At 29.5% G+C, this 24,265-nt stretch overlaps 1 protein-coding gene across 2 annotated transcripts; it reads left to right on the forward strand.

Annotated features, from left to right (window-relative positions):
- The first annotated feature begins 6 nt into the window (after positions 1-6).
- LOC112682502 lies at positions 7-19,746 on the forward strand. 2 transcript variants are annotated; one of them, XM_025553115.1, is made up of 7 exons: positions 7-296; positions 11,275-11,784; positions 11,853-12,045; positions 14,666-14,735; positions 14,904-15,053; positions 16,072-16,214; positions 17,006-19,746. In XM_025553115.1, exons 1-7 carry the CDS (start codon positions 139-141, stop codon positions 18,926-18,928), a joined length of 3,147 nt encoding a protein of 1,048 aa, XP_025408900.1. In that variant the 5' UTR covers positions 7-138; the 3' UTR covers positions 18,929-19,746. The 2 variants fall into 2 exon arrangements, with proteins under 2 accessions (XP_025408900.1, XP_025408901.1); XM_025553116.1 differs by lacking the exon at positions 7-296 and adding an exon at positions 10,353-10,371.
- The last annotated feature ends 4,519 nt before the right edge of the window (positions 19,747-24,265 follow it).

A 24,265-nucleotide genomic window follows, 5' to 3' on the forward strand; every position in this document is an offset into this window, starting at 1 on the left:
TAATAATAATAATAATAATAATAATAAAAATACAACAACACAATAACTACCACGGCGGCGGCGGCGGTGCAGCGGCAGCACCTCCACACGGTCGCCGCGGCGGCGCGACCAGCAGCAGATCGGAGCGGCTGCTGATAGATGCAGGTGGCCACTTTGTTCCGAGAGTCGGCTACTCTACTCGGAGCCGCTATGGAACCCAGTTCGTCGACGGAGAGCAATTCGCCCTCTCTGAAACAGCAGCAGCAGCAACAACAACAGCAGCAGCAGCAGCAGCAACAACAACAACAACAACAACAGTAAGCGATTTTTTTTAAAATCCATCGCTCGCTCGCTCTCACTCTCATTCTGTCCCCATCACTCTCTCTCTCGTTCACTACGCACGTTTCTAATTTTAATCGTGTACGACCATTGTTTTTACATTTGGTTTTTTACCCGTTTGGTTGTTAAATATAATATTATCGTTCGTAAAGTTTTATCAATTCGCGTTCACCATTCTCTCTCACTCACTCTCTCTCTTACACACTCTCGTCCGCCATCCACCCCTCCTCGTCCCTCTCCCTCCGCATTTGTTATCTCGACCGAGCGCTTCCCGGGGGGGGGATACCATCACGCACACTCGAGTGCGCGATCCATCGCCGGGAGGAGGTCAGGTGTCGGGAGACAAAGACGAGTTTTTTTTTTCCACTGGTTAAAAAACACGCGAGGAACACACCGCGAAACGGTTCCGAGAACATCGTTCGTCTTGCTCTCGGATTTTTTTTTCATTTTTATTTTTACATCTCCGCGCGCCGTCCTTTTGTGCTGCGAGTTTTTCACCGCCACACCGGATACGGCTGCCGCACTCGCGTGTGCGTGTATGTGTGTGTGTGTGTGTAAAGTAGGTATACGCGAGTCGTCCGATTACACACGGTCGTGTGTGGAAAAAAAAAAAAAAGAATAGAAAAATAAAATAAATAAATAATAAAAAGCGTACGACGACATAACAGCGGCGACGACGACGACGGCGACAACGATTACGTCGAGCTAACAGCTATCGGCGGTGGTACGTACGTATAATATTATTGTAATAATAGTAATAATAATAATAATTATTATTATTATTATTATTATTATTATTATTATTGTTCGTCGGTGTGTAATAGTTGTTTGCGTTCGTGTCGCAATCCCGCGATAAGTGTTGGTATGCGCCAATCCAGACGTGGTGGACTTTGGTCGTTCGAAAACTTCGGTCGCTCGGTTTACTGTGGCCATCGCTTTCGCTGGCCAACGATGTGAAGTCGCCGTGTTCCGCTTGTGTCGTCGCGCGAGTGTCGTGTCCGTCCGATCGGTAGTGACGAACCATAACTTAGACCGATAGTTATGATCCGATGGTAAAACGTTACCAGTAACACATTGAGGACATACAAGTGTAGGACTTGTGGTAGAGAGCTCTACCCAGAGAGGATTATATTATTGGCTTCCACCTGTTTGGCCGATATCGATTTGCTATGTTGTGTAACTACGAAAAAACCATTGTCTCCTAATCAAAAACAATAGGTACATCTACCTTGTAATAATGATATTATGTCAGATTGGTGTATCTTATCTTCATAAATAATAATTTATGTATTTCAGCACACCATTCCTACTGAACTTTTAGTTATAATACATTATAATATTGAATTAAAATGTTTTCGAATTATGCGCTTTTATAGTATGTCAGCGCTTTAAGTATTTAAGTGTTACATGTACGCTTGAACTGTTACTATGAAAAGTGTCTTTATGATTATTATATTATCATTGCATACACAAGAAGAATGTTGTAGATTTCGTTTTACTGCTGACCATTAACAAACCAATGTGATGGTGTTTTCAAAATTTTCGGTCACCTGTTTTTAACACTACGTCCTTTGAAGTATTGGGGTCTGTCTGTTAAAATCAAAATTTCATAAACGAACATATGTGTGTAAATAAATTCTTTGTTTTTAACTCTGAAGTTATTACATTCTTATAATACAAACTATATGATGCAAGAGAAAGTATTTAACTTCTGATGATTCTTTTATTATGTACATTAAATAGACTTAGAACCTTACTGTCTATATAACATCTTATTAATGTTCTTATTTAGTTAAAACAACATGTTGTAAAAGGAAATATTCTTCAGGTGTTGAGTGTGCCACAGTGGCAATGTATAGTATTATCATATGTTAAATTTCTAAGACACAAGTATGCACAGTACTCATCATTTAAGGTACTTATGCATCAAAGCAGATTTTTAAACATTCAAATAGTAATCAAAAAAATTAAAAGATTTCATTATGAAATAATGAAGTGAGTGGTCACACAATTTAAAATGATAATTCATGACATAAAATTGAACATTTTATTAAAATATATATATTATATATTATTTAAGTTTAAAAAATAATAATTTAAGTATTTAATTATTAATTATATAAAAGCAAATTACTAGCACTGGTGTTTTAACTATATGAAATGTAGAAGAAAGGAAATAATCACAGTTAATTTGTGATATTTTGCAATTATGTAAAAATAAATACATTTAAACACATGTTAAATTAATTAATATGAGAGCAATATAAGTTCATGTTGGAGACCTTTGGTAAAATGCTTTCAACAATTTACTGTACATTTCACTGTTTTTTATTCTTTTATTTTGGAATTTTCTAACGTTATATCCCTATGCTTTAAGGTATCTTCTATACCAACTTGCTTAGAATTAAATTTAATATTTTAAAAAATGTGTTGCTTTAAATATTGGCCCTCTAAAATATAATATAAGACTTGATTTATTAATTTTTTCATTAATAAGTTATGAAACATTCATTTTTGTATTAAAGGTACTTGTATTATAATGATATTATATATTTAAACTATGTAATATATCTAATTAAAATAACTATTACTTGATTGTTAAATTAAGTTCATATTAAATCTACATTTCAAATCATATATACATATATATAGTTGTTTAAATTACATATCTATTAAATAATTACAATTTCTACTATTGCAATAACTCGAGTCTTAATGTTAATTAAAAATGTTAATCTTTATCTTAGATTATTTGTTGTTTATTAAACAATAGTTTATATTATATTAAACATAATATAAATGAAGCAATAGAACTAATTAAAAGTATCAAAATTATAAAAAAATGTAGATGTACCGTTTGATGTCTAAAATAATTATATCTTTAGTGAATAACATAATAAACCAACCAATTATTTATTATTATTGTTTATCTAAAGATTTGATACTAAAGTAATGAATATAATAGAAGTTTATCTTGTAAGGAATAAAACTTGTTTAACACTTCCAATTAATGATTCTTCATTGAACTAAATGGTTCTTAGTTTTACTATAAATTAATTGCTTCAAATATGAATTCAATACCAAGAAGAAGTCAATTTGTTTTTGTTTTGTAGTACCCACAGTATAATTTAGTATAACAATGCTTATTAAAATATTAAATCATATTATTTTGGATAAAGTAAATATATTTATATTATCAAATATTGTTTGTTTTTTAAACTCATTCCTTTTGCTAGTAATTACTCTCATTCATTTATAAAGCTAAATTTGTTTTAACAATATTTATCAACAAAATAGTAAACATTGATTTATTAGTATTTATCATATTTTAGATTTCCATTAAAATATTAGCATTATGAATTATTCACCTATTATTCAACTAATAATATTTTGAATTAAATCACTTAAATCACTAGTGAACTAAAATATTTTGACCAGATATTCTTACTCTACTCTTACTGTACTTAACCCATAACTGGTATAGTACGGTGTCATACATCGCTGCATTTTTTTTATCCTATATATCAATTATAATATAGTTAATATTACTTGGAGGTTATGTATACCTTTGTATGGAGGTAAAATGTACATGATAAGATAGGTTTTCATGTTATGTTCACTGTCATAACTTGTTATTGTTGATATAAAATTTTCAGCGGTATCTTACACCGCACTGTACCATGTGCATAACATTTTTGATATCCAATATATTTCGATGTTTGAAGAAATTTTTGTTCTTATTTTTAAATTTAGTTCACTACAGTTATATTATATTATGTTGTTTATATTTATTATTATATTTGAAGTTTCTTGTATTTATTTTTGTTTTGGAAGGTTTAATATTTTGTTTATTTATTATAATAAAGCGTTTTAATTGGAGTTTGGTCATATTTATTTTTACCTAAAAAAATGATTTTTCTCGTTATTATTATTTTTTTTTTTTAATCTTGTTCTTCGGTATGCCTTTTATTATTATATATAAGTTTTAACCTTAAAAACTGATATTGAAAAATTCTAGAATAAAATAAAAGATTCAGAAATAAATTCTACTACAATTTTTAAAGTAACAATTCATTGAAACACTAAGAAATAATAATTTGTTTAAAAAAAAAAATGTAGAAAGATTGTTAATACTATACTGATAATTAATATCCATAAAATTATTTAAGAACTTAATCTATAAAGGTCCAAATATTGTTATCAAATGAAGGGGTATTTCACATCACGCTGTACCAGTTACAGTTTATTTTTTACTGTACCAGTTACGGGTTAAACTTAATTTAATACTGTATTTGAAATAATAATAAAACTAAAAAAAAATATTAGATTTTTAATATTTATTCAATCGATTTAATTTTAAAAATAAATTAACTGATTATTTACATTAATAAATTATTGTTCATAATTGTGACTTAATATTCTTGTACCTAACTTGTATTGTTAACAGTTTATGTAAAATGTAATTCAGAATATATGCCAATAAATATACCCTAAGTACATTGACTTATTGTTTATTGTTTGATTTATTTAGTATTATAATCTAAAATATATTTATCATTTAAATAATATAAGTATTTAAATTATTCAATATTTACATTCACATTATATAGCATATATACTGTGTGTATATATATATATATATTTTATATATGTTTCTACCTTGACAGTTATACTTGATCAATGAATTTTTATAAACTATAGATTCTTTATTAAGCTTATCAGTTATTAAATTCATTTATATAAATAAGAATGATATTTTTAAACAATAGTTCTCTGTAGTATTAATCCTTCTTAATATCTGTGCCTATTCATAATTTTGGTTAAATAGTTGTTTTGTTATTAACTATCATTAAGTAAATATACCAATAAACTAAACTAAGTATTAATTACTCAAGGCTAGAAAGGTTAATGATAATTAACTACCTAACATTAGGTAAGTAAATTGTAAATAAAAACAAATAAAGCAAGGAAAAAATATTTTGTGTTCTAATTAATATTTGTCAATAAAGTAAATTATTATGGTTTATTTTAACAATACCTATATTTAATTTTTTGTGATTAAATTTTCCAGCTTAAATTTTTCATGTTGAATACATGATTCTTATACTTTTATAAATAATAATAATTAAAATTATTATCTATAACTTAGAAAATTAATACATCATTTTAAACAAAATATAATTTAGGTAATATTTTTAAAAATACACATTTTAAACTCATTTGGATCTATGTGCAATATAAAATAACGAAAAATGCTTAGGCTAATGTTATCAATGATTAAAATTCTAATAAATTTGACAATTCTATTGTTATAACCCATGTTAATAATATATTTAATTTTCATTTGTACTGGAAAGTATTTGCTAAATACCTGTACTAACATAAAAAAATACTAACCAAAACTATACATACATAAGAAAAGACCAATAGGTAGACTCTGTATGAGATGAAAATATGGTGTTGAGAAACATATATAAATGATGGGAAGAAATGAGTTAGTTGATCTGGCATTTAATTGGGAAATATAGAATGAATTGTTTGTGACAGCTCAGATCCTTTATGGACCATTAAGTTAAGAGAAGAAGAAAAAATACTTGTATCATTCTGGAAAATTCTATTGTTAACCAAAGAAACGATTTTTTAGGGAAAATAGTAAAAATTTCGATCACGCAATACATAAGTTATAAATATTAGATGTAAATGTTCTGGTTAAAAGTAGTATTTATAAAGGCGTATGTTCAACGATTATTACTTCTCTAACGAATGCTTCTGGAATTCGCATAGCATTATATATTACATCGAGATTAATGTAAAAAAAAAAAAAAAAACCTTATTGCTGCTGCGGCATGATCGTCGTGTTACTCCGGTGTTTAGCGCCATAGAACAATATTGCTCGTTTGTTGATTGTTGTAATATTTTTCTCTCATAACAAGTACCATATATATTTAAATATTATAATGTTGCGGATAAAATGAAAACGAACAACAGTGTGGACTTAAATAATTGTACACCCAACTCGAAATTATAATATAATATATTTTATTCTTATCGTGTTTTTAAATGCGCACGCACATCGATATCGTAACGTTACGGCATGTGTACATTACAATACACGGAGTAGATGGCCGTAGTATATATATATATAGTAGTGGCCATTATGTTTCCGAACAATTTTTAGTTATGCGTGCGCGATTGAATGGTGCCCGTTATGATTGACGTGCGCGTGCGAGTGCGAGTGAGTTCGCTTGGCGGCCGTGCCGTAGAAACACAACGACACGCCGATGTAGATATTATAATACCCACGCACCGCACACTAATAATTTTCATTTACATGTCACACGTACAATAGCACCGCGTTGTGCTGCGACACACACGAGGTTCGTGTCCGGCACGCGTTTTTTTTTTTTTTTGCACCGTGTTCGCGCACCGCTTTTCCCTGATGACGGGCCGGCGGCGTGTTAACACGAAAAAAAAAAACCGTCGACTTACGAACTTCCCCCTCTCCCCCCTGCCGTTAAATAATAATAATAGGCACCGTGGACGTGGTACAACGTGGTTATTATTCGTGATTATTGTTTTTCGTTTTCACGCGATCGTTGTCGACTTTTTCGCGCTACGGGTTCCCGTTTTTCCCGTCGTACACCGTACCCGGTTCACCGGAGAAAGATTGTTTTAAACAACGTACCGCGCGGCAGACACGTTAACATTTTAGATACACGTTGTTGGTAAACGCGTAAACATGTCATTCAAAACTTTTCTTCTCGTCGTTTGCACGACGGTTCCGATACAAAATTAGTGCTGTACGATCGGTGGTATGAAAAAAAAAATGAAAGAAAAAACTGTTCACTAAATGTTGTTGCCGTTGCGCTGCGCAGTGATAACCGTGTATAATCGGCGTACGCGCGCGACTGCTATCGGATCGATCGGCGTTACGAGAAAAATCACTCCCTCCCCTCACGCCGTCAGTGTGCGTGTGCGTGTGTGTGTGTGTGTTTGACGTTGAAAAAAAAAAAAAAAATCGCACTCTTGCTGTGCGTACTACACACGGGTACTGCTCGTCCTGAATTTCGATCCCGGGCACGCCTCTACACACAGCCGTCGTCAACACGTACGCTCGCACGCACGCACGCACGCACGCACGCAGGCGGCGCGTCCGCTCACGCACGGGCGGGCTCGCGCAAGGCCGGATAGGCCCGGCGATTTTACCGAGTTAAAACCACTACACTCGGTGGGCCGCGCGGAATTTATTATTATAACTACGTGTACCGCTTTCGTTAACGGCGGCGGCGGCGGTGCACGTCGTCAGATATCTGCGGAACGCCATTTTTCCGAGACGGTCAGAGCGTGCCTTAAACCCGGCGGACCGGATACCCCTCGTCCCGCCGCCGGCACGCGATCGGGTCCGAACCGCTCGCTCTCTCCTTCGTCGGGAACATCTCGTCGAGTACCGTCATCGTTTCGCGTTTTGTTGTTACCCGGACCGCCGCCGAGGCTTAACCTAATGTCTATACCATTATTGTTGTTGCCGTTGCCCGTTACAACGTTTACCGTTGCGCCCGTCCCTCGGAGACGACTGGGCGCGCGTAGATAGCGTTTTGCACCTCCCGCGCGCATTACAGGTACGGCCGTCGACGTGTTCGACGTCCCCGCAATCAATTAAACGGAAATCAGCATGGTTTGTCGTACGCGATCTTGTCGTGCGTCCGCGCCGCCGCGTTATCGTTGAAATTCTCCGGTAACCCCCTCCCCCTCCCTCCTGGTGAATTGTCTAATCTATTATTATCTGCCCTCCGCGTGTCGCAATAATAATAATAATAATAATAATATGCGCGCGTATACTCGGTGTGTGTTCGGCAGTCGGTTTTGTGCGTTTCTCGTCGATGGCGAAATACGAAACGCCAACGCTGCGCGCGTGTACAGGATGTGGTGTCCCTCGGTGTTCCGGATTTTTCAAGTGGCGGGGACTATGGAAACTCTATCGCCGCGCCGCACCCCGTCAACGAAAAGAGCCCGAATTCCGTAGGATATCCTACACACACACGCACACGCGCGCACGCACGCTAACAGACTACACATACGTACGTATGTATATATATGCGTAGCTTTCGAAAAAAAAAATTAATCAATAAACTTCCTCGATTATATACCACCGTCACTGCCGCCGCTGCTACCACCAGCAGGGATGATTTAAAATATACATGTATACATTTTTGATACCTTATGATATTATTGGCACACGCTTTCTGCGTTATAATGAAATCATTATAATAATAATAATAATACGTTGTCCGTTAACGTAGTTTATTGACCGTTGTATTAATGACGCGACATATCAAATTTAAATAATATTACCTGCCGCCGCCGCCGCCGCAGCTATAAGAAAACGTATCTACACGAACAACCACTTCGTCGCATTGCTTAGTGTTAGTTTTGTCTGTTAACCATTCATTTCATCACTGTGATAACCTACATATGATACCAAGAAAATCAGATCTCGACATTCTCGATATGAAATTAAAACGCTAATAATAATTAATATTAATCAACTGGTTAACGATAAACTATATTTGTATCGAGTAACGAGTGTTAACTATTAAATTAATTATGATTAAAGTTACGATTTATCGCAATAAACGTTTTAACTGTGTATTTATGCGTGTCATCAAAGTTAAATGTTTAACATCTTTATAAACAATTCGTTTTTTTGGAAATTATAATTTTCATTGATAATAATTTCTAGGTACTTTATGAATGTAATTATTTTGTAAACGCGCTTGTTAATCGTTTTCGTTGTTTGTTGTTAAAGTAATACATACCTAATAATAAAAGTTTTAATCGGTTTCACCAAACTTTTTTTTTTACAAAAGAATGAATTAAATAAATAATTTCAACTATTTTATTTAATTATTTGTTTACAAAAAACGTATACTTATAGAGATCATAAAATAACACTCAAGTTTATGCGGAATCGTTTTTAACGCAATTAGTAAAATAACGGTATGCTATAATAAACGAAGAATATTTCGAAAGGTCTATAAGCTCGCACTTTTCTAGATCAAATTAATTTAAAACTTTTCAGAACTGTAAAGTTTCTACATTCTCCAAGTATTTTGAATGATGTTGAATTTAAAACGCTTTCAGTATTATCTGTGCAAATGCACCTTAGTACTATATAGACCGTTAAACTGTCTGGTGTATAATAATAATGTGTTAAATTATGTCGCGATTATAATTCGATAGTCATTTCACTATGGTAAATATCTGCGTTGACGTAGGTTAGGTAGACTGTAAGGGTGTATGTATGTATATATATATTACAAACTTTAAACGGTAGGTAATCATGATTTTATGAGAATTGTTCGTTCGAAGTGTAAACATTTGTCAACAAGGAAAACAATTTTGCTTTTTTGTTTTGCAAATAATCAAAAGTGATTATTTGCTTTTATTACGAATGAAAAAATGCTCGTTTGTACACGATTCTGTTCGTTTTTAAATAAATTCATTGACCATTAATCCCTGGTGTTTAGTTCTTTACGACCTTTGTTCCGGCAACTGCAAATACGTGTATGTGTCTATGCGTGTGTGTGTTTCTGTCTGTACTTGTGTTTGTGTGTGGGTAAATGTGTTTGGAGGAAGTGTGTGTGTGTGTGTGTGTGTTTCTGTCTGTACTTGTGTTTGTGTGTGGGTAAATGTGTTCGGAGGAAGTGTGCGCGCGTTTCTGTCTGTACGTGTGTTTATGTGTGTGTAAGTATATGTATATGTGTGTGTATCCTGACCAGGTTGCCTGTTGGCTGGAATCATAAATCAATACACCCTACCGCGCACCGCCACCGCACTATACACCCAGTTTGCTAATCTCCCTCTTTCTTATTCCCTGCGCTGCCGCCCGCTCTGGACCCACCACCCCCATCGCTTACAGTGCGTGTATAGAACTCGAGTATGTTAAAACTAGTTTGATATCCCTGATAAACTTTTGGGGAAAAACGTCTTTAATTTTTATTCAACAACATAGTTTTATCACAGATCTGGATACTCGAATTATTTAAAATAAATGTAGGTAATCCCATAAAATATCTTGTGACTATCGAACATTCGAACGTTTTTATAATAGGTCATCCTTTATTTTATAATAAAAAACTGCATTACTAAAGTTCGATTGTATTGCATTTTAAATTGAAATCGAAGGTTGAATAGTTCATACATGTTCGTTTGTTGTTGTTGTGAATAATCAATTTATAGTAAATTAAACTTCTACATTTTTATAACGAATTATCAATATTACGTTACAACTTCTCATAAAATGATTTCGTTTCGATTCAAAACTCATATTTCAGCGAGGGTAAATTTCTTTGTATTACATTAAGTAAAATTAAAAGTTCTTACTGAAATATTTAATACATAAGTGTTTATATTCTTTTTATGTATTATATAAATCGCTGTGCATACTAAACCATCATTTGTTAATATTGTATAATTATATTAACTGTATATTTAAATATTTCATTTAAATTTCGTTTGAAGTTTTAATTTATCAATTTTATTTCCTATTAAATTAGATATATTATAGATAATTTGTACAATATATAAAAAAAAAAAAATTAATTCATTCTATTTAATATTACTGAAAGTTAAGAGTAATTTTTTTCATTACTATTTTTTATGTTTTATGATCAAATTTTGAGTAGTTACAACTATTAATTAAATTATGTTTACTTATATCCATTTATCTCAGTTTTTAATTTTAAACTGAAAATTACTGTCAGTTATTTAGTCTGATTTGTATTTAATAATATAATATTAAAAAAAATATTAATGATTATTAGATTCTGTTATTAATTAATCTACCTTCAAAAATATTTACACTTTTATTAATAACATTTTTTTTAATTTTGGTTGCAATAATTTTATTTTTAAGATTATAATGTTTAAATATAAATTGTTGTATTATGTTGACAGGCCTAACAGCTTTAGTAATTGTGATATTAACAATGGCCAACAAGCATCATCTGTGAAACAAGAACCTGCTTGTGCTGATGATGGTTATGAAACCAGTGGTGGTGGAACCGATGCTGAACAAGCAGCCGCCAAACATTCTGCTTCACTAGCAGCCGTTGCAGCAGCTACTGCTGCAGCTGCAGCCGCAGCAGCTACTACTGCAGCAGCTCAGCTTCATAATAATATTATGAACCAGCTACCTCCAATGCATCATCATCAGCAACAACATATGAATACTCATAACATGCATCCACATCATCATGGTCATGCTCATCACCATCATCAGATGAATAACATGCAGCAGCATCAGATAAAGTATGAAATGCCTGATGACCCATACAGTTTTGTGGATGAAGAGTTGCAACATCATAATAGTCAACAAAACTTACAATATACTGAAGAAATGATGTTACAACATATGCCAAAAAAGAGAGGCAGAAAGAAAAAGTTTAAACCTGAAGATCAGATGAAGTAAATATTCTATTATTGAAAATATGTGTATTATAAAAAAAAATGCTATTTTAATGTATTATTTTTAGTTTGCAATGCTTAAACCCTGATCAAGCATTTGGTCTAATGCAGCACATGTTACCAAAAGATAAACTTTTGAACAATCCTGCCAAAGTATATAAGGAAAGAAAAAAACATGATCGTTTTAATGGTATGCCCGAAGAAGAAGTATCAAAACGTACTTTACCTGATCATTTAACCAATAATTTGGATATTGTAATTGTGAGTATTATTAATTAAAAATTTAACCCTCAACTACCGACGTATAAAAAATTAATAATATCATTGCCGACGTGCAGTCTACCAGACCGGATATTCATGTACTTGGTCTAAGTGAAAAAATATACGAGTTTTAATAAAACAAAATTTAAATTATATTTATTTGAAGTACTTTAAACGGTATCTATACATAAAAAAAAGGTACTTTTACACAGTCGAAAAAAAAACATTTCTTTTTTTTTTTTTTGAAAATTGTTAAAAAAAAATTATTAATCATACTATTGAAATGAAGCACAAATTATTTTCTTCTATACTTCGTACCTTAATGATATAACCTGAAAAAAATAATTATTTACATTTAAAAAATAAAAATTACAACTATTCAAATTGATATATTTTTATTACGAATTTATCTACCTTTAATTTTCTTCCGAGACTCCTATACATTCTTTACAAACTTTTTTTGAACATTCCAAGCATATGGGTTGTCCACATAAATAGCAAGGATACGATGTTTTTCTTTTTTTTTTTTTGATGGGCATAAATAGCATGTTTTACGAGGATTTAGTAAGTGATCGTGTAATGGAGTACTTAACAAATCTTTTCGTATATTCAAAACGCGTCTAACATTTGATTTTATTTCTTTGTTGATTCTCTTATTTTTAAGTCTTCTTTCCATCTCGGGTACAACTAATGAATGTGCTAATTTTTTCATAAAATTAATTCTAGCAATGTCATTAATATCCTCATTGGTTTTATAAACAATATAAGCATTCACACCTGAAATATCTAGTATACGTAAAAATATTGTCATTGGCCATCGTCGAGTTCGTCTTCCAGTACAATAAATAGCACATTTTTGATCTAAACTGTCTACACCTCCTTTAGTTGAGTTATAAAACTCTATTATTTCGGGTTTACCAGTATTTTCAATTGAACTGTCATGATGCATAGAAGATGCTAAAAGCACACATTTATTTGATTTTGGAGTAAAAAAAACAAGAGTAATATTTTTTGTAAAACCAAATAATAACGCGCCGACCTGACGATTTTTTTTAGATAAAAATGCGGGAGGAATTTCTCTTATTTTTTCGGACAGTACCGACATAAGTATTCCCTCTTTTTTTTTAATTCTTCAATAAGTTCAATTGACGTGAACCAGTTGTCTGCAGTGATATTACGATTAGTTTTATTTATTGGCTTTGTGAGACGTAAAACAGATTGAGTAGGTTTAGAAAATTTTCTATCATTTTCATCTAAAGTATTTCCATCAGAATCTTTTCCAACATATATATATATATCTGTTATAAAAATAATTGGTTTTAGCGTCAACTAAACACATAATTTTTAAACCATATTTCACTGGTTTGAGTGGTAAATACATTTTGAATTTACACCGCCCTCGAAATCCAACCAACATTTCATCTACACATACACATGTACCCATTGTATAAACAGACTGGCAGTTATTAACAAATGTATTGAATATTCCAGAAATAGCAGCTGCAGGATCGTTTATTTTTCTGGCCTCTCGATCGTCAGGGTTATCAAACGGTAGACATGCAAGTAAAATAGAAAAATGGTTTTTACTAGTAACACAGCGAAAAATATCTCTTCTACTCCCATCAGTCGCAAATATTGAAGAAATATCTTCATGGTTTGATTTGAACACAGCAGAATAAAATAATAAGCCAATAAAAGTTCGTAGTTCTATAATATCAACATTTCTTAAATCACTTGAATATATTTTATATTTTTTTCTGTGTTTGGAAATTTCAATATTTGTCCAAGTCAAAATTTCAAATAAAATTCCATCATCAATAAAATAAGACCACGCTTGTAAAGGTGTTATGTTAGAATTATTGCGATAGTTATTTCGTAATCCAGGCAAATTTACTACGATATTGTGTTGTAAGGTTCTAGTATTACGACTATAAAATGATTTTTGTGACCATTTAAATCTTTTTTTTCCATAATAAAATTTACTAACTTGTCCATCGGTTGTGTCTTATGAATCACCATCGTCTAAATTTGTATCGCTATCTGAAATTTCAGAATTAGTGTCGTGTTCACTCTCTATAACTATCACATTCTTTCTATAACTATCACAATCTAACCATTGGTCAATTATTGCTTCGAAATCATTTGAACTTACTGGTTCTGAACTTTTATTTTGAACACTCATTGTCAAATAAAAAATATAAAAAAATAAACGAATATTGAAAAAGAAAACCGTATTAATATACAAACTGTAGACCGCACGGGCATGACTGATTAAATGTGTATTGTGTTAAATCCTTATCTCGTTTGGGTACAAAAATATAATAGTTAATCGAAAGACTAAAAATAACCAATTGTGATCGGCAGTTTATACCGATGTACAGTCTGACAGACCGCTCAATATAAATGTTGTATTTCCAAGGAAAAAAAAAACCCAAGACTATTAAACATTGCCAACTTAACTAGACATCGATCATTTAAAGGTACTACAAAATAAAATAAAATTTAGAACATTGTATAAGTAGTAAATTGTAAACAAATATTTGGGGCGGTCTGACAGACCGCACATCGGTAGTTAAGGGTTAAAAATGAAAGTTTATTAATTTAAACAACATCATTTTAGATTGGTATCAATCCTGGTCTATTTGCTGCTTATAAAGGTCATCATTATGCAGGTCCTGGAAATCATTTCTGTGAGTAAATACTCAATTATATTTACAGTCTATTAATGTATTTATTAATTTGAAAAATAGCAGTAGAAATGTTCTTTGTTAGTAATTTGTTATTGGTGAACCAATACTTTTAGAATATATACACTATTCAATAATATATTATTTATTTATCACATTTTATATTTATAGGGAAATGTTTGTACTTATCTGGTCTTACTCCAGAGCCTATGACTGCTGATGATGATTACAAGCTGCTTCAAAATGGTATAGGTTTTACTAATATGGTAGAGCGAGCTACCAAAGGCAGTGCTGATCTCACAAGAAAAGAAATCAAAGAAGGTTTGTTTTCTTTATTGTAGTTGACACTATTTAATTTATTTCTTATACATTTATGTTTAGTATAATCCAATATTAGATAATCAATTATAATACTTAGAAACTGTTGATTTTAATTTATTATTTTTTATTTAACCACCCCTATTTACAATATATTTATTATTATCTTATAACTTATAACTAACTTACAATTTACTTGGTGAAAAATTTAAAATAATTTATTTTAAAATTTAATTTAAATTTAATATTATACATAATTATATTGATAAGATTCAGTTTTAAATATACTTGTTTAAATTATTACCACTTTGTTAAGTATTTTTTTTACATGTATATTTTCTGATATCGTACTATTATTATTTATTTATTTACTAAAAAATTTAGGACTATTACACTATTATTAAACTATAGTAACATGTATTTACCAGGGCTGTTTTGATTAACATTTTAATCCCTGCATTATTCAGTATTTTTTAAAAGTATTGGCTGTTTCAACATTTAGACCTTACATTTATATCTATATAGATAACATTAAGTATTTTAATTTTAAATTACTGCTTTCGAATACAAGTTATTTTTACTTATAATTAATGGAATGTATAATGATTCCTTGTTAAACTAATATAATATAATGTAAATTGATTTGAGTTATTAAAAATATATTATTAATTTTATCTAAAAAAAATTTTGTTTTGTTGAATTATTGACTACATTTAAATCTTTAATTTTTCTAAATCTTTTTTTTTTTCAATGAAATTAAACTTTTGAATATGTTTTCAACTTCAATGATATAAAAATAATAAGAATTATTTAAAAATATATATTTATTGAAATAGTTCTTGTAAAAATTATTCAAAAATGTTTTTTAACATAAATTCTGTTCTAATCAAGTAGAGATAAGTACTGTTTTAGAAGATCAAAAAAATTTAAATTATCAAGTTAAAGGAGATTTATTTTATTATTTTTTTTAATAAATTTAATTTTATTTTATTAAATTTTTTAATATAATTTAACCTTTTAGGAAGTCAAATTCTTCTAGAGAAGTTGCAACGGTTTAAACCAAAAATTGCAGTATTTAATGGAAAACTTATTTTTGAAGTGTTTTCTGGCAAAAAAGATTTTACATTTGGTCGTCAGCCAGAACTTGTAGATGGAACAAATACAGTAAGAAATAAATAAGTTATTATTAAAATTTATAATATTAATTTTGTTTGAAATGTTGTTATATTACAAATATTATAGTTGTGTGTGTGTGTATTATATTATGGATATTGTTTTTATTAGTTCTTAGTTATTATAACTATGCTTAAAATTCTTAAATTTTCAATCATTTTATCTGTTAAGAAGTAAAATTTATTCTCACTGAAATGTGTACAGTTCAAAAAAATAAATCATCGATCTTTTTAATATTATATATTGTTAGTAATCTTTCTTTAATAACATTTTTGAATTTGTTGTCCAAGTATTTTATATATACTAATAGTATCAATAATAAAATTGTATTCACAAGGATTTTTTTTCAATATAAACTATAAAAGCTTATACATAACTTATTTTGTAAATTACATTTTGTTTTTTCCTTTTAAATAATTAAATTATTAGATATCGGCTAATCAATTACTTATAAATGTTATAGATAAATATACTACTTGAAGTAAATAGTTACAATTAATTATTATATAATTTGGTCACAATGTGTATTATTATCATCAGTACTGGACATGGATATTAGCATTGATGATGATCATATTTTACTACATTATATATTTTAATATTTTTGAATTCTAATTATTTCATTTTTCATAGACTCAAGTTCTATATTATTTCCAACAGTTATTTATATTCGAGGAAGTAATAATGCTATATAATATTTCAACATAGAATATTTAACTATCATTTGATGTAGTTTTATAAAATATATTTTTCAATATTATTAATATATTTTTATTTTATAGTATATGTGGGTAATGCCGTCATCTAGTGCCCGATGTGCCCAGTTACCAAGAGCAGCTGATAAAGTACCATTTTATGCAGCTCTGAAGAAATTTCGAGATTATTTAAATGGTCTGGTTGCTGAAATTGACGACAGTGAAGTGGTATTTTCTTTTACTAAATTAAAAAATTATTATGAGCCAGATATCAAAGAAGAAGAATCCAAAGATGAAGTGCCATCTGTATACTTCAACAACTACAATTCTGTAGTTGATAATCAAGAAACATTAGAAAATATAGTTGATGTAAAAGAAGAACCTCCTGTGGTGCAAAAGAAAAAACGAGGGCGGCCAAAGAAAATAAAAACTAAAGATGGCGCACCTGAAGAAGTAAAAGTTAAGCGTCCTAAACCTCAGGTGGTTGAAGAACGAGAAGGATTGCCCAAAAAGAAAAGAGGACGACCAAAGAAAATTAAACCTGATCCAAACCAGTTGCCACCAGCAAATAGTGTTGTGCCACCAGTTTTATCTTGTGAACATAGTAACCCATCGACTCAATTATCAAATTGTTTTTCTCCACCTATTCAATCTCCAATGAACTTGTCACAGTTGTATGGAGGTAATAATGTTATAAACAATATATATAATAACCCAAGCTCTTCACATTCACCAATTTCCAATAGTGGTGGTGGAGGTGGTGGTAATGGTGGTGGTGGTGGTGGTGGTGGAGGTGGTGGAATAAACAATGCAAATTTCCATCATCATCGTTCACCAATTCAATCACAACAACACAGGTATTCTCAGTCACCTCAAGCTCCATCGTTTACACATTCTGATTTATCATCAGAAATTAGTGCAGCTATCTCTTCGGAACATAATATTGGATCACAATCTCCAGCATCCCCTAGTTTGGGCCCACCTGACTTTGAACCACCAACCAGTTTTTTGGCCGAAGATACCAGTCCACATAGCAGTCAACACAGTGGCGGCGTGACCAAAGAAGATGTAATTGGTGTCGACCAACATTCTAGACCATCCCAAATGGAATGCCAGTTTAATAACTCTGTTGGTGGACCTCAACAACCACAAAAAACTAACCCGAAAATGGATATGCATCATTATCCTCAATCACATGGTTATGATGAATACTCGGCCTCTGTAGATTCAGTAGCAGGATCTCCAGCTTATCCACCTGCAGAATCCCCAGTTTATCCCCCACCACCTACAGGATATCCACATCAACAACAGCAGCAACAACAACATCAACAGCATAAGATTACTAATCAAGATGTTACAGCAAAAAGTTTATCAGGTTTGGAATCGCTAGTTGAACAAATTCCCAACATGAACGATAATGATCAACATAGTGGACATCATCATCATCACCATCAGTATATGGACGAATCAAATTCAGGTGGATACATGCCTGGAGATTATTCATGTTCTCCCTCTTTAAATTATCCATATTCGTCATCACCTTGTGCACCTCAAGGAAATATGAATAACTTTTCTGTGAGCTCGTTAACTAATGGTGGAAATCATCATCATCAACAAGCATCCATGTCTCAACCGTCAAACTTTTCTGTTAGCAACCTTGCATCATCTTCGTATCCACCGCCACCACCTCCGATCAATTATAACCATCATCATTCCGGTGGGGTTATGATGGACATGGACAGACTACAACAACAATACCAACAGCCATACAATAATCAGTATGGCAGCTCAATGCAATTTAATGGAGGATTAGGGCCGCCTGGGAACGGATATTCACATAACACCCATAACATACATATGCCCACTCCAAATTTTCCTTATCCACCTCAAAACTCCATGTCCTATGGTAATAACAATAGTGGTAATGGAGTTTCACCCTACATGCAATCGAGTGGTGGTTATTTGTCCGTCAATCGTATGGATATTGGTTATGGTGGTGGTAACTATTAAACTCGCGGAAACGCTGTAAAAGACTGCGATATTTTCTCAGATTTTTTTTCAACCATCGCATTGTATTAATCTCTTATCAATTGTTTATAATAATATTATTTGTATATATTATACTTGGTTATATATTCAGGGAACGGTTCATTGACTTGTATGCATCTTCGAGAATAGTTTGAGTTATTATCTCTCATGATATTTATCTTTTATCTAATCATATTACATTTTTTCATGTCCTGAATTTGATCTATTAAATGTAAATATTAATTTACTTTATTTTAATATATATTTATTTTTTTTTTTTTTTTATATCAATATGGAATAATACGCCGAAGTTACCACAGAGTATTAAATTTACTAACTTCGTATACAATGGCACATTAGAATCTTATAATAAATTTATATTTTTCTCTTAATACTAAAAAAGAAAAAACGTATCCGTTAAAACTATTCTCTATATGATCAGCGATATCGTTAAAAATTTGCGATTTTAACTCGAATTTGTTCAATGTCATCTTTTTGCTCAACCAATATTATTGTTATATTATTAGAGTAATACAATATTTTCACGTTACCAATATTTATCCTCCTATGTATTTTTTTGTTTTCATGTACATTGGTTTTTTTTTGTTCAAATGGTTCGTGGGTTCCTATCAGTTGATTTATGATGTGTCCAAAAGTATTGTGGTTATTATATACATTTTCACTGGGTTTGTGCAATTAAATCAGTTACCTCCGGTTCATGTAGATGTTATCGGTTCAAGAACTATAAAATTCATTATGATAAATAAATATGTTAATGTTGTATAGTAGAGTACATCAAATTAATAGTTTTGACGTAGATGGGACATTCCAAAAAAAAATAAAAAGGAATATTTTATGCTAACAAATGTATGTAATAAAACATGATTAATGTTCGATACTAAAATCACTGTGTTTCACAACTGTTTCAATTTTAAATTATTTTATTTTAAAACTAAAGATTTTTACCCCTGCAATATCCAATTACCACTCATAATATTATTATTGAAAATTCCAAAATGATCACATATTATTGTAATTATTATTTAATTAACTTAGGTAATAACAGCTTCTAAGATCTTTGTATAATAGTTATAACATTATATTCTTAGATTATGTCAGTTATTATTTATTTAACACTTTTTTTCATTAAATGTCTATGTTTAGTTTATTACACCTTTTGTAGAATTTTTAAGTGTATATTATAAAATATAAATTAATTAATAACATAAGAAGAGCAAATATAGTAGCATAGTAAATTATAGTATATACCATCGGTATTGAGAAGACATTTTGCTTATTTAATGAACATAATTTTATTTTAAATATGCCAGAAAGAAGAGATAAAACTGTTTGTGATTGAATTGCTAAGAATACTGTTAAAATTTAGAATTTATATTTACAAACAATTGTTATGATCCCTATATAAATAGCACTTTAATGAGCAAATGATGTACACAAATTAAACATTACAAAACCTGATTATATGCAAATCCGAGTATTTTTTACCAATCAACAATAAAAATTATTAATAAAATGTTCAGTTTTTATTTATAAAATAACTATTATTTATGAATAATATTAATATATTTATACATACTGTAATTTTTTTTATATAAACAAAATTTCCTATCAAAATTATATATGTACCTAAAATGATAAAATAAAATGGAACTCACAATTTTCATATTTTTTAGTGTTAAATTTGATTTGGGATAAATATTGAATTTATATTTATTTATATTATCAAAGTTCATTCTTTGTTTATTACTCACCCCATTACCATTTTGCAAGTATAATTTAAAAACCTTAATTATATTCTTCAATTATTCTTATGTAAACACATATTTCATATGTGTATATTAAGTATTAAAAGAAAAATGTATGAGAGTAGACTTAATATTACAATTTACTTCTAGTAAAATTAATTAATTAATTTTTTTTTTCAATAATGATTGAATTTTAACTTTAAAATTTTATTATATAATAACAATTATCTTTTATTGAAATTGATACCATAATAACAGTGCATTATAAAACTAGAATTCCTATATACCCACACTATTTAATCCAATCCTCTTTCAACTTTCATTGAAGTAATACATATACTGTAATGTTCTGTGTGATTATATAAATTGCTTTTTAATGTCGCAGTATACTACGATAAAGTTGTAAAACATATTTTAAGCTTTGATCAAAATGTGCCAAAGGATAACACTCAAACTGTATACAACTTAATATTATGATGTGATTTGGCTCAAATTTGTTCCTTATTTTTTTCTTGTGTGCGTGTGTATTTGGTCAATGTTTTAGGATTCATTAGATTGTCTTCTTTTGTTATTGTTTTTGTCTTTTACATACCGAAATAGTTTTATTCAAAACTTTGTTAGTGTTACTTAATTTAATGTATTATTTCAATAGTTATGTTGTTAAAAATTGTTTTTTTTCTTATATTTGTTAATTGATAACATTTCAGTTATTTTAATGACTTCTATGTGCTAAGATGACAAATCATAAATTGTTAAAAGTAACACATCACAAAATTAACTTCAAGATTCATAATTATAAAATTTTCAATTAGTATTTGGATACATAACTTTTAAAATCACATAATACTTTTACTTTCTTTAAATACAAAGTACATTTTAATTATTATATCCCACAATAGCACTACACAAAATAAAATTTAAATTAACTATTAGAAATTTAATAGATTGAATAATTTGTATTTGTTTGTAATATTAGTATACGTAATAATTATTGGACTGATAAAAGATGGGTTTTATCCACAATTTCATAAACAATACATTTTTCATCATAACTTACTTAAATTATACATACATAATACAATGTATGAATAATATTATTGTATACAAAATCTTATGTGTAACATTAAATTAGTTTTCTTTTAACAATTAGTTTAATTTAACTAAACCCAGAATAAGATCTAACAATTTATTTTATTTGTTATTTTTAAATCATACCTATATGATGTATTTGTAAACTTTGTATAAAAGGCAAAGATTAATATATATACAAAACCCAATAAGAACGATTAGTACTCCTATTTATAATCTCATTTTACATACATTTATTTTTTTTAATCTTTTAAATATATATATGTCTTATGTTTCACTTCAAAGAGTACCTATGTATTTACTTAGTCATTATAAATCATTAAATATAATATATGTTTCGCTTTTAGTTTAATGATTATTATTATTATGTATTTTTCTTTTTTTTAATGATTTCATCTGGTTTGACATTACCATTAACATTATATAGAACTGATAAATTTTTAAATTACCCTTAATATAATTTTGGAAGTACAATATTATGTACTACTTGTAAAATTACAAATCCGATATGAATCGCAATTAAGAATTACTTTATGCATACAATTAATAATAATAACATTTATTATTTTGTTCATAATTTTATGTATGTTATTAAGTTTTTTTGAAAACAAAAACCATCCTTATAATCAAACTAAAATTGTTTTGGTTATGATATGCTTTTCATAGCAATACTGTAACAATAATCTTAGTACTTTGTATAACTGCATCAAACCGACATTTTTAATTCAAAGACTTAAAAAACTTTTGACTAAAAAAAATAAAAATGTACATTGTGTATGATATATAAACGAAACAAGGTGCATTTTGAATTTTTATTTCTTTTTAGAAATGTATCCTAGTATTTAATTGTGAATATTTTTTTTAATTTTTTTTTTTTTAATTTTTTTTTTTTAATTATTTATTTGTTAATAGTCAAAATAGCTGGAAAGGAGCTATATATGTTTGCCTTGGGTCTATTAATGTATGATATGGTTAAATAAAAAAAAAAAATCGTTTTAGTCTTATTGTTTTATCTATGGAGTTGAATTGAAAATTAAAAAATGAAAGAACTGTGTAACTATCATAATTATATTATATTATTTAAAATATATGAAGCGTCACATTCAGAAAATTGATTAAATTATGTGTATATAATACTTGTATCTATGTTTTTTAATTAATAAAAACTATTTGTATTTATATTTACGTCAGAATAATATTATTGTTTTGATATACATTATTATAATTATAATAATTATTATTACTTATTACATTTAATTATTTACTATCCATAAAAAATTGTAAAATGTCTTTGAAAAATGTTATAATGCAATAAAATTGAAAACAATGAAAAAAAAACAGTAATCGATTCAAACGGTATTATTATCCACTCATACATCGACTTACCACTATAATATTAGCTTTGTCATATCAAGTATGACTGGTGTACATTTTTTTTTAGGTGACTGTTACTTCTGTAGAAAAAGTTATTTGATATTTAACTATAAGAGTTATTGCTGATTCTAGTTTAATTTACTAAACGCCTTGTGAAATGTATTCGACATTTCTAATTATAATTCCTATATTGCGCTGACAAAATTTTTATTTTTAAAACTATTTAAAATATTCAAACATAACTAATGTTACATATATACAGTGGCGTATTTACGGGGGGGGGGGGGGTACAGGGGTACAGGAAAAATTGAAAATACGCCACTGCATAAATAGTATAAAGATATACTCTATACTAACTGGTTTTAAGGCGTTAAATGGTTTTACTACTTATAAAACTTGTAAGAACGATTTTTTTCATAGTTGACAATATAAATTGTTAAATGTATATAGATATTGATATTTAGCAGGGTTTATATGAATAAAATTTAAAATTTGATAAATTCATTTTCATATAGACTTATGACGAATTCGAATAAGTTTACAAAATCTTTATCGCGTCAGGTAACATATAAAGGGTTGTCCCTATCGAATGTGATACATATTGTTGTATTTTTGATAAATAAAAATCCCGTATTTTATTTTAGATAGGTATTAATTTTCTTTTTATACAAAAACATCTAAGATGAGCACCTATCAAATTGTACTTTATTTATTAAATATGAAATTTTGTAAATAATGTGTTACAATAATGAATAGATATTACCGAAAAATAGAATATTATTGATAAATAATTTAACCTAACATATTTATGGAATGTAGTAAATTATTAACTACATAGATATTTATTTATTAATAATTAATTAAAAATGTGGAGTTCATTTTACCAAAATAACTTGGTGGGAAGGGAAGGGTAGGTTAATGCGGTTGCTCTAGATCAGTGGTTCCCAACCGGTGTGCCGCGATAAATCTATAAATTGCTTTTTAAGCATGTATTTACCAACTTATTGATATTCGAAATGAAAACTAATCGAACTATTCATAGATATATATAATATTATTTATAATAAGTATGGCCGTCGCAGCCGTCTCG

Source organism: Sipha flava, unplaced genomic scaffold, assembly GCF_003268045.1.
Source record: "Sipha flava isolate LNK unplaced genomic scaffold, YSA_version1 205_pilon_pilon, whole genome shotgun sequence".
In the NCBI taxonomy this organism is placed as follows: domain Eukaryota; kingdom Metazoa; phylum Arthropoda; class Insecta; order Hemiptera; family Aphididae; genus Sipha; species Sipha flava.